Below are 12911 nucleotides of genomic sequence, written 5' to 3'. Positions count from 1 at the left end.
AATCGTTAGTGGCAGCTCTAATGGAAACAGAAAATTCTCTATCTGAGAGATATGATTCAAACGATTTAAGAGCAGTTCCAGATATACCCACACACTGATTTAGTCTATTGATGAGAATGTTATGATCGACAGTGTTGAATTCAGCATAGAGGCCAAGAAGCAATAAAAAAGAACATTCCCCAGCATCATGCCCCATCAGTAACTTGTTAGTGACCTTTAGGAGAGCAGTTTTAGTGCTATGTTGTTCATAAAACCCAGATTGGAGATGTTATTATTGTCTAACACAACTAAGAGTTGAGTTAACAGCACCTTTTCAAGAACTCTTAAGCCCCCTCCCAAAAAAGCCCAGTTTGCTCAGTCTGATTGATCAGTGACGTGGCTCAGAGGAGCGGGTCGTCCACTAATCAGAAGATCAGTGGTTCGATCCCCATCTCCTCCAGCCTACATGTGGAAGCATCCTTGAGCAAGATACTGAACCCCAAATTGCTTGTGATGGCTGCTCCCTCAGTGTGTGAGTTAGTTAAAAACTGAGTAGCAGGTGGCACCTTGAATGGTACCCTCAGCCACCAGTCTATGAATGTGTGTGTGAATGGGTGAATGTGACTCGTAGTGTAAAAAGTGCTTTGAGTGGTCGAAAGACTAGGACAATGAATCTACCCTTCTTTAGTCACTGTACAATGAATAATACACTTTCTACAGAAAAATAACACCAATTAAAGCTTCTAAACACAACCAGACATGTTTCAGGAGGAATATGATCTGAAATTAGGAAGAAATTCATAATAGCAACTAAATTTGCACGTTTCCCTGAGGCTACGTAATGTCAGCACTTGCAGTAGTGTGCCTGGAGCAGATGACCATATAAAGAAATCTGTTTCGATCTGATATTGGATTGTCTCAAATTAGAAAAAAACATTGGAAAGGTTCAGGATGGTCTGAATCCTGGGTTTTTTTCTCATCTATTTGAAACTTTGGCCATGTTTAAATGAACATTCAACTTTGTAACATAAATGATGGAAAATAAGGGAAAGCATAATAGGTCCCCTTCATACATACCATCATTTATTTGTTTTTAATGAAAACAGCCATATTTAAAGACGTATAGCTGCTGTTAAACAGTGTTTCCAACTCCTCCTACAGCTCGGACAGGAGGGGACAGTTCCACTGAAGAGCGCTCGCCTCTTCTTCGACATCAGTGACAAGGTGAAGAAGGTGTTAGAGTCATACTTTCGTCTGGATGCTCCGCTCTACTTCTCCTACTCCCACCTAGTCTGTCGCTCGGCCATTGATGGTAGGTGTCCAACAGGGACAGTTTGCTTGTGTTTTGTCTGTGGAACAGACTAATCCACTGCTGCATATTCAGAACACAGCGTGGTGAAGAGGGAGCTGAGTCAGTAGGCAAAGCTTTCGATTTAGTGGTCCATTTATGTCCCAACCCTTACCTATCGTCATGAGCTTTGGATAGTGACCGAAAGAATGAGATCGTGGATACAAGCAGCTGAAATTAGTTTCCTCTGTGGGCTGGCTGGGCTCAGCCATAGAGATAGGATGAGGAGCACAGACACCTGAAGGGAGCTCCAAGTAGAGTCGCTGCTGCTTTGTGTCAAAAGTGGTCAGTTGAGGTTGTTTGGGCATCTGATAAGGATGCCTTGAGGTGAAACTTTGGTGAAATGTAAGTATTAGCTACCTTACTCATTGTTTCAGCTCTTAGAGGTGCTCCAGGCAAGCCAAACTGGTAGGAGGCCCTGGGGCAGACCCAGAACACACTGGAGGGATTATAAATGTCATCTGGCCTGGGAATACCTCAGGAACCCCCAGGAGGAGCTGGCAAGCATCGCTGGGGAGAGGGATGTCTGGGGTACTTTGCTCAATCTGCTGCCCCTGGTAACCCAGGATAAGTGGTTGAAAATGGATGGATGGATGGATGGATGGATGGATGGATGGATGTTTGCTGCAGCTGTGTGCTACTGCTACAACCAGGTGGATGAGAGCAGAGTTGCTTGCTGGCAAAGTGAAGTGACTAAATGTGTCTGCAAAGCTGAGGGAAACTGAAGAGTTGGGTGATTATTCTTTGTGTCACGGGTTCAACTCTATTTCATGTTTCACCCAGCTGTTGCCGACAGTGATTTGATCTATTGGTGATAACGATTAGTCATGCTTTAGTAACATCATCCATGTTGGCAATAAAGGATATTGATGCAGTACTGGTGGCAGGCATGAGCTGCTGTGGGGGCATGGGGTTGGCTGCCCTGGGGCCACCACCTGGTAGGGGCCTCCTGATGGGCTCCCTCTAATTCACTGTAAATGATGGTAACTGGTAGTATCAAACAGGGGGCCAGAAGGGGAAAATGTAGTAGCCACCTCACTCATGGTTTCAATTGTAAACCAGCACGGGAATGACAGTTACTGACAAACCACTATGTTCTGAGCAGACACATTGAAAACACCATAAATTGTAGAGAAACAGCTGTATTTCAGAAAAATTGCAAACTTAAAGGGAAATTTCGGTTTATTTCAACCTGTCTCCTATTGTCCTAAATTTATTTCAAGTGACTAGTGACATAAAAATAATAGTTAGCGTGTTAGCCATTAGCCTAGATACAGCCGGGGCGCATAGTAGTGTCAGACCTGTTAAAACGTAAGTGAACGGGCAACCTTTAAGTGCAAAGTTAGTCCACTAAACAAGCTTTTTTTTCCACAAAGACCGCCTCATATCGTTAGAAAACGACATGTAAACGTGTTGTCTTACCTTACTGGTGTGGTGCCATGTTTGTTTACCATTTAGCTCTGCTTTCCAAAGCGCGGCCGAAATATCGCGAGAACAAGCAGCGATCTCATACCGTGCCTGAAATCTCGCGAGAACAAGCAGCAACAGCTGGAAGGCAGAACCGGACAGTAGCCTGAAAAGTTCATTCATTTATTTTATGAAAGATTTATAGAATAATGGCTGACTTTTTGCCAGACTTTGACTTTGTGGAGGAGGAATTTGATTTTGCAGAGTTTGATGGCCGTCCTTATTTATTTGAGCCAGAATACACTGACGAAGAGCTTCGTGAAATTGAAGAACGGATGAGGAGAGAGAGAGAGGCGCAACAGATAGAGGACGAGAGAGGAGGAATGGCTGCTGCAAGGCTGCGTAGCTCTGGAGATTGGTGGTGTACCTGTGAGTGCTGTGCCCCAATGCCCACAGAAGAGGAATGCCTCTGTTGCAAGGAATGGGACCGGTTGCAGACTTAATTTCAAGGTCTGGATGTGACCAAGGACGAGACACCTCCACCTGGAGTAGTGTCCAGCTGAGCTTTATCTAGAGCTCGCGAGATATATTTCGGCCACGCTTTGGAAAGCAGAGCTAAATGGTAAACAAACATGGCACCACACCGGTAAGGTAAGACAACACGTTTACATGTCGTTTTCTATATGTTCTCTGACATTTATTCTAACGATATGAGGCGGTCTTTGTGGAAAAAAAGCTTGTTTAGTGGACTAACTTTGCACTTAAAGGTTGCCCGTTCACTTAAGTTTTAACAGGTCAGACGCTACTATGCGCCCCGGCCAGGGCGTAAAATTAACATTTTACCTCGTCTGCCATTGGCTAGTGACCTCCAAAAATTTACCGGCCAAACATATTTTTCACCAGCCAAATAAAAAAATTGTGCCTTATTTGACGAAAAATAATTACCTTACGTTTTTAGTATGAAAATCCAACTTTAGGAAAATCCAACCCTGTCCTCTGTGTTTCTTTGGCGTGCTTGCGGCAAAGGCTGCAGTAGTAGTATCACGATACCACGGCAAAAGTGAGGCAGATGTGCCTTTTGTCTTTTATAATAAGATAAATCACTTTTCTATAATACATCAGTGATATTTCAATGGAATAAATTACTTATTGACTTATTCATACTTCAAAAACAGCATCAATAAGTGATTAACATAGGGGGGATCAAAATAAAATAAAAATCAACCAGCCACCCTCCTCCCCTGACAGTCCCTCCATAAGTAAAGAGCAGTCCCTAAAGTGCAGCGAGGTTTGTGGAAATGTGAACAGCTCGTTTCTCCTCTGACACGCCACATACCTGTGTACCGCCACGGCTCGGTTGTCCAGGTACTACTGGGCAGTCATGACACCAATGAAAGAGGAAATTACTGGACCTGGAGTCAGACTTAGTCGGAGATGGCCGGTAAGCCGTTATCTTGCGCCACAGAGCACTATGAACCTCCGCCGTGTTCCTGTCTGTGACCCCGTTCAACCCACAACCTCCAGGATTCACATTTCCTTTCTGCTGCTGGTTGAAACGTGATAATAGGGGCGCCCCAGCGCCCACTTCACTAACTTGACGTGGCAATGAGCAGTAGTCTAGAAAAGTGGCGAGTTTTTTTGTTGTTGTTGTTGTTGTTTTGTTTTTTTTTCGAGGGCGCCCTCATATAGATTGCGCCCTGGGCGGTCGCCCACATTGCCCATAGCAAAAACCGTCCCTGGACACAGCTGGCAGAAATGGTCGAAGCACATAAAAGACCCACATGCAATTCAAAATTTTCCATCGGCCACTGGCGGGTGTGTGTTTTTGTTTTACACGCCAAACTCATTTTTTTACCAGCCATTGGCGCTTGGCGGGTGTTAATTTTACGCCCTGGCCCCGGCTGTATCTAGGCTAATGGCTAACATGCTAACTATTATTTTTATGTCACTAGTCACTTGAAACAAATTTAGGACGATAGGAGACAGGTTGAAATAAACCGAAATTTCCCTTTAACAGCTAATTTTAAGAACTACCCTTTTCAGTGCGATGTATTATAGGGATACTGGGGTATGGACTTCACTAGACTACAGTGTAAATGTACATAAGCCCCATTTTGATCTGCTCCTGTTTACTGTTTGAATCATTTTTAATCTAGCTGTGCATTCCCTAGCAGGGACAAGTAAAAAATAATTTGTCTTTAATAAATTACATTTTGATTAGGAAGAAGTCAGTCAGAATGTGTTGTTTTACTCCATGTTTACTGCATCTTGGCACCTGTCACTGTCACTGCCTGTGGTGTTGCAGAAGGACTTTGTGTTGGAGTATGCCTGATATAGTGCTGTAGATTGCTGTGTCTATGATGTTTATGTTAGTGTGTGTAAGAAAGATGTGGTACTGACTGAGACAGTGCACTTGACCTGTTCAGCACCACCATTGTCAATCAGCTGTCTAGCTCAGAGTGTTGACAGACGACGAAAAGGAGGTTTCAACACTGTTACTTTATTCTACAGTACTTAACATGGACCATACAAACCAGGTCTCCATGGCACAATGTTCTCTTAGCATATATGAACAGTCGAACGTAGTCTATGTAACTGTCACCTAACACTTTACTGTTAAGAGTCCTCTTGTGTAGATGTTGTTCAGAGTAGTGTGGTGACAGTGTGTGTTCAACTCTCAACTGAAGTAGATCACAACAAAACAGAAAGAAGGCACCACCTTGTGGCATTATTTGGCATTACAGTAATACCACAAATCTGGCTGTTACATCATCACGGTGCCATATTTGGTGCTGAAACTTTTTAACTTGACTGGCAACCTGTTTTCTTTATTTGTTCTTCAGAACAAGCTTGTCCAACAAGTTGCTTTACTGTATGTTTTATTAGATATATAGGCTTGCTTGGCTCAACAAGTGACACATTATGCATAGCATATGGAGATATCTTCCAAATTAATGGTTGAGAATTTTAAAATGACTTGAGGGTCCCATGAGAAAGCTCTGCTCCCACTGGGCTGAGAGTCCAGTTTCGCCCCTGGTGGCAGAGAATAGTGGTTTGGGTTGTGTGATCACAGTATAAAATACGGTGACCTCTCTCTGCACCGTTGTTTCTTCAGAGAAGCAGGAGGACCGTGAGGACCTGAGTCACCCTGTTCACGTGGACAACTGTCTGCTGGTCTCTGAGCTTAATGAATGTATAAAGGAACCTCCAGCATACACACACAGAGACTACAGGTGAGCACACACACAGAAATACACGACAGAGTCTATCCTTCAACCAGACAGCCCTGATGACAAGCAGCCACATTAACATCTTCCCTCTAATGTCTTTCCCCTGCAGTGCCATCCTTTATCTAAATGATGATTTTGAGGGAGGAGATTTTATTTTCACTGAATTGGATGCTAAAACAGTCACGGTAAATATTCAGCTTTTCTTTCCAATATCTTTTTCATGTGTTGCACTGAAACATATAAATAATAAATGAAAAGCTTCAGTGTGATTAAATGTTGCATGTTGTGTTGTTTTGCATTTTTGAACATCTTCAGGCCGAGGTGAGTCCACAGTGCGGCCGTGTGGTCGGGTTTGGAGCAGGGCAGGAAAACCCACATGGTGTCAGAGCCGTCACCAAGGGTCAGAGGTGTGCTGTGGCACTGTGGTTCACCCTGGATCCTGCTCACGAGGAAAAGGTACACATGGTCTCTGTGCTGTCATGTCTGTCTCACTGACATGAGCATAACTAGGAATCACTCTACCATTGTAGAATTTACCAGCAGCATCTGCTAATGTATAAAGTAAAAATTTAGTTCAATTCACATGTAGCTGCACCGGACTGCCATGGTGAAAAGAGGAGCTGAGCTGGAAGACCAAGTTTTCTATCTACCAGTCCATCTACATCCCAAACCTCACCTATGGTTATGAGCTTTGGGTAGTGATCGAAAGAATGAGATTGTGGAGACAAGCGGCCGCAGTGACTTCCTTCTTGAGGGTGGCTGGGCTCAGCCTTAGAGATAGGGTTGGGAGTTCAGACGTCCTTTCGTGTCAAAATGGTCAGTTGAGGTAATTCAGACATCTGATCAGGATGCCTCCTGGTTGCCTCCCATCAGAGGTTTTCCAGGCACATCCAACTGGTAGGACACACTGGAAGGATTATATATCTCAACTGGCCTGGGAACACCTTGGGACTCCCCAGGAGGAGCTAGAAAGTGTTGGTGGAGAGAATGACATCTGGAGTACTTTACTCCGCCTGCTGCGCCCGTGACCCGTCCCCGGCCCCGGATAAGTGGATGAAAAAGGATGGATGGATGGATGGATGGATGGATGGATGTGTTGGGGTCAACATTTTCAGGGTGTCACACCAATTATGTTGGGTACAACACCGTTAATGTTGTAAATTGGCTATCGGAAATAATTAATAATTATTAATAAGAATTAATAATTATGTTGAATAATGTGACTTAATTAACATTAAATCACCTCGTGGGGCACCATTCCCATAAAGGGAAAATGATAGCCAGTTAAAGATATCAGTCTCATAAAATACGCTAAATTATTAATTTGGAGTTGTGATTAATAATTAAATTAATGAGAACAACCAAAATTAACAGTAAAGCCTGAAGGATTTCGGAGTTCTTGACGCAGCAGAGGTTGACTATTCATTCACTCCTGTGCAACATTAAACAGACAGTAGGCATGATTCCAAAGAATTATATTTATTCGCAAAGTAAGCAAAGCAAAACCAAAACACACAAATTCTAACTGACAAGCTTGGTGTGTGTGTGTGTGTGTGTGTGTGTGTGTGTGTGCGAGAGAGAGGGAGAGAGAGAGAGAGAGAGAGAGAGAGAGAGAGACAAAGGCGGGTGTGGTGATCAAAGAGCCGTTTGGCCTACAAAACAAAATGGCTGACAACAGAGAACTACAAGATGGCTGAATCAAAGCTGGCTTCAGATCGGGGGAGGTGTTTGTCTGACCGTGTGGTCAGGACAAGGACAAAGGAAAAGAAGCAGGAACTTTGAGATGCCTGTTTGGGTGTAGCTCTGTTGAAAGCCTGTTTGTAGATGAGTCAATATGGATGTGATTTGTGTTGCCAACGGTCTGGATTAGTGAAGAGATTGTTTAGTTGTGTGTCTGTGAACAACATTAGCAAACTAAACACTTAGCTTTGGCGAAGCCAACTAACCAATGACCTAACTGCAAACAATTACAATAACTCAGTGACAGCATTAAATCACATACAACAAGTTAAACAGTCTTGCTTAGCCTGTAAAGCTGTGATAAAGCTATGCCCAGTTGTTCCGGTACCGATCCTTTAGTGGATGGAAGAAAGAGTCACTTTGTGGTGTGCTGCTTTGTTAGCCAGTGGAAAAAGCCTGGAAAGAGCTGTGGTTCCAGATGCAGTCTTTGGTGTGTCTTTTGTTCGAAAGGTGGAACTCTGAGGAAGCTGGTTGCTTGAGGTCTTTACAGAGTTAGACGCTGGGTGCTAGCTCACTTAGTTCTCCTTGTTGCTAGAAAGCTAGTTGCAAACCTTGTGCTTGCAAGTCTAACTTCTCTGCTTCAGGTTTGCCTGGGCCTTGAGCATGGGCAAGTCATGGTCCAGGAAAAAGAGAGGGCTGCTCGGCAGCTCCCGAGTAAGAGAGAGGACTGTCTGAAGGGAGCAGACCTTCTACAGATGCCTGTGACATCACAGAGTCACATGTCACTGTGAAAGTCTTGTCTAACCAAGTTTGGCGAATGTTCTCACTGAGGTGAGAAATAGCTCTCTTTGTCTGAAGAACAAAGAGCATGCAGAAAAGAGAAGCCTTCACATGTCCAGTTTAGATTTTAACAAATGACAAATCATCTGTGGTCCTGTGAATCCTAACAGATGGATGGATGGATGGATAAGAGAAACACAAAAAAATGAAAACTCCTCGGAGAGTGAAACTTTGACAACTGCAAAACTCTCCCATTAATATGTCAGAGCAACAGTAGTGAGTCTGAACCATTGCTTTAACCATTCATAACTGAAAGAGGCAAAGCAGACATAAATACCTGTAAATAGTGTACCCTCATTGAAACCTATAGCATAATGGAACAGTCATTATCACAGTAGCATCTAATCCAGAATGTCTGCCTCTGGTCTTGACTTTTTATGCCTCTGCACTGGCGATAGCTGTGACCAGAGGGAGGCATTTTGTTTTTGGGTTGTGCATTCGTCCATCTGTCCAATTTTTGTGAACGTGGTATCTTAAGAACGCCTCGAGGGGATTTCTCCAAATTTGGCATAAACAGCCACTTGGACTAAATGGGCCTTTATTAGACCACTCTCTACACCCTCTCCCTACCCACTTTTACCTCGTTTGTACGCTCATACAGAGGGTCCGCGTCACATTTAGTGCTATCCCAAACCAACTAGCGGGGAGTGGAAGGAGGTTGTCAAACCCTTCAACAGCGAGCCTGCACCGATGCCGACTTACTGACCATGTGCAATGCTGGATTGTATTTATCAAGAGGACACTCCGTACAAATAAAGTTCCAGGTGGCTACCTTTACAAATGTAAACTGCTTAAACTAAGATGGACATTTGTCATACAGATTTTAACATCTTAGAGGTTACATTGTATTTAGGATAAAATCTACCCTTCTCTAGTCACTAGAAATCAATCAATTTATCGAATTATTGATAACTTTTAATGCCAAAATTATAATATCAAAATATTCAGGTAGTCAATAGCTGGACATACTGATTAAATATAAATGCTACAAATACATGTGAAGAACAAAAAATGGGATTAGCCTTTATTTTTCTCCATGGTTGTGAAAAGTTACTTAAAACAGCTTGCTGCTGTGTTTATTCCCCACAACCTCATAAAGGATGCTTCATTCAACCTTGTAAGTGACTATAAAGGGAGTTCTATTCTGTGACGGAGTGGTAATAGGTAGGGTCTGGTTTCGGATGGGCTTAATGATGAACTGATTAGATTGTGGTGGTCAAAGGTCTCTGTGACCTTCCATCCATTTTCATTCTCATGAGAACGTCTTGAGGATTTTTTTTTTTAAATTTGGCATAAATGTGTACGCAGACTGAAAATGAGCTGATTAGAATTTGGTGGTCAAAGGACAGTGTGACCTCGCAAAACATGTTTTTGGCCATAACTCAAGAATTCATACACTAATTATGACAAAATGTCATACAAATGTCTGATAGGATATAATGATAAAGTGAGAACATTTTATATCCAAAAGGTCAAAGGTCAACTTCACTCTGACATCATGTTTTCTGACTCTTATTCAGTGTCATATCTCCAGAGCAGAAGGGGAGACATTTGGTCAGATACTGAATTACTTGATTGTATAGATCCTCTGTGCTGCTGGGGGGAAGATGTGTGTAAAGCATCCATGTTTTCACAGACATGGATGTTAACTGTAAGAGATACTTAAGAGGTCGTGGGTCATACAACCACAAGGTGTTATTCTTATTGAATCTTAATTTGCTGATTTTGCATTCTGTTTTCCCTCAAATGTTTCTTTTTCTGTCTTGTAGGAGAGAATCCAAGCTCAGGATATGCTGAAGATGTTTTCTACCCCTGTGGATGCAGAGTTTATCAAAAAGAAGGCATATGACACCTCCAAGCCCCAACTGACAACACCAGAAGCTTCTACACAGGCTGACCAGGACAAAGCAGATAGTAAGCAAGATGACAAACCAGCAGACATGCAGGCTAACAAACCAGCCGACTCACCAAAGGGCAAAGCCGAGGTGAAACTGGTCAGCAAAACAAAAACTGGCACTAAAGCAAAAGCTGCTCCTAAAGCAAAGGTTAAAGCTGGAGACCAAGCAAAGACCAAGACAGCAGACAAAGTCAAACCTGCTGTGAAGAAAGACAGAAAACAGATGGTTAAAACGCAAGCCAAGCAGGTAGTCAAAAAGGATGCAAAACCAGCTGCAAAAAAGACAGTCAAAGTTGCTGCCAAGACGGACCCCAAAAAAGCAGCTCATGCAATGTCAGCCTCAGACTCTCAGAACAGCAAGGATGAGCTGTGATTAAACAACACCTGTGACTGTGTCTATGTGCTGTCTATATTTCTATTTTCTACAAGGTCTTCTCTGTGGGTGATTGATTGAAAGGTTGAAATCATTACTTGAGTACTTGACAGCCAAACTGCCAATCTGCTAGAGTGCCCCAAACCATCTCTGTCTGACATCCAAAGTTCTGTATCTGTATAGACGGTAACTGTTTTGATCAACATGACTTCTCTTAATCTTCTTTTATTTGTGATGTCATGCTGTGGAACCAAGCACAGGTAAATTAAAGAAAGACGGGGTTCAATATGAGCAGAACCTTTCTGTTGAGAAAAACTCAAATCAACTGTGTGAATCACTGAAATAAAATGGGTGTTTCTAAATAATGGTGAGTTTTCATAAAATAACGGAAAACAAAACAATGCAGTACCCAGAGCTGACACTGGGTGTCAGGCTGGAAGCATTGTTCAGTAATCTGTCACACACTCACTGCTCATTTAACAAGCCATAACAAATTCACTTTTAACAGAAATCCTCAGGTAATGATCTTCAAGATTTGGGGAAGTGCAGCTGTTCTCCTGCTGTGATTTGATTTCGACCTGAATAATTTAAAGCCCAAGTGCTCGTTGTTCTTCTGGCTTCCTTGAAGCTCAACACATTTCTGTACTGTCACATTATAAATCTCAAAGCCTGCTTAGTAAAACGACCATGTCGAAGTTTGGAGTTTAGGCCTACACTGATGTGTCTGTTTTCTCTGTGGACACTGCTGTTGGGAATTAATTAAATTTAGAAAAGATACAGAGTTCTTTCCATCTCAAGCATTACCTTTTTTCCTACAGAGCCTCAATTGATAGAAAACACATCATTAATGATGCATCTCCAGTACAGTATATCTGCTCTACTACTGCACTTATCTACTTGTACTTAGTATTTTTGTTTCACGCCACTTTTCTACATTCTAGAGGGAAATGTTTAATACTGAACTCACTACATTTAATTTAACAAGTGCAGTGCCCATAGTAAGCATATATTTTGGTAAGGAGGCATCAGTTGGAAGATGATAGGCTACGTATGTTTGTGATTGATCTGGATACAGATTGAGGTGTATATGTTTGTTGTTCAGTTGTTGTTTATGAGGTTGTTGTAATGTCTTGTGTTTGGCTTTTAGCAATGACAGTGTTGGGAATTGAACCCCATTTCACTAATGTGAAAGTACCACTACCAGTATCTTTTTGCTTTGTTGTTGGGAAAAGTGTAAAAACAAATGGAACATCAGTCAACTGAGTGGTGAAGTGCAATGTACTTTCTGCAACCAACACGAAGCTATCGTTAAAGCAGGTGAAGTTAGTGGACAGTTAGACAGTTAGGATGACTGACTTTAAAAGCATTACAGGGAAATTTCGGTTTATTTCAACCTGTCTCCTATCATCCTAAATTTGTTTCAAGTGACTAGTGACATAAAAATAATAGTTAGCATGTTAGCCTAGATACAGCCGGGGTGCATAGTAGCGTCAGACCTGTTAAAACGCAAGTGAACGGGCAACCTTCGAGTACAAAGTTAGTCCACTAAACAAGCTTTTTTTCCACAAAGACCGCCTCATATCGTTAGGATAAATGTCAGAGAACATATAGAAAACGACATGTAAACGTGTTGTATTACCTTACCGGTGTGGTGCCATGTTTGTTTACCATTTAGCCCAGCTTCATATCCAGCTGGGCTTTATCTAGAGCTCACAAGATATATTTCGGCCGCGCTTTGGAAAGCAGAGCTAAATGGTAAACAAACATGGCACCACACCGGTAAGGTAATACAACACGTTTACATGTCATTTTCTATATGTTCTCTGACATTTATCATAACGATATGAGGCGATCTTTGTGGAAAAAAAGCTTGTTCACTTACGTTTTAACAGGTCTGACGCTACTATGCGCCCTGGCTGTATCTAGGCTAACATGCTAACTATTATTTTTATGTCACTAGTCACTTGAAACAAATTTAGGACGATAGGAGACAGATTGAAATAAACCGAAATTTCCCTTTAACGCAGGGTTCCGATGACTTAAGCTAATGTTGAACTCCCGAGCAAGATGGCAGTCGAGTGGGAAGAAGGAGTGCTTCTCTGAACAAAAAAATGATTTTCTCACCTTAAAAATAATTTTTACTCATTGTGAACAACT

At 42.3% G+C, this 12911-nt stretch overlaps 1 protein-coding gene across 1 annotated transcript in view; it reads left to right on the top strand.

Moving 5' to 3' along the window:
- Window positions 1-11119, top strand: part of p3h1 (prolyl 3-hydroxylase 1) — a 36276-nt gene extending 25157 nt beyond the window's left edge. The window contains exons 11-15 of the mRNA XM_049571016.1: window positions 1141-1291; window positions 5850-5967; window positions 6074-6149; window positions 6280-6420; window positions 10254-11119. Of these exons, the coding sequence (XP_049426973.1) occupies window positions 1141-1291; window positions 5850-5967; window positions 6074-6149; window positions 6280-6420; window positions 10254-10754 (987 nt within the window). The 3' untranslated portion in view covers window positions 10755-11119. The remainder of the gene's footprint in view (window positions 1-1140; window positions 1292-5849; window positions 5968-6073; window positions 6150-6279; window positions 6421-10253) is intronic.
- Window positions 11120-12911: the final 1792 nt, after the last annotated feature.

Source organism: Epinephelus fuscoguttatus, linkage group LG1 (genome assembly GCF_011397635.1).
Source record: "Epinephelus fuscoguttatus linkage group LG1, E.fuscoguttatus.final_Chr_v1".
Classification (NCBI taxonomy): Eukaryota; Metazoa; Chordata; class Actinopteri; order Perciformes; family Serranidae; genus Epinephelus; species Epinephelus fuscoguttatus.
This window is presented reverse-complemented; position numbering and strand designations above follow the sequence as displayed.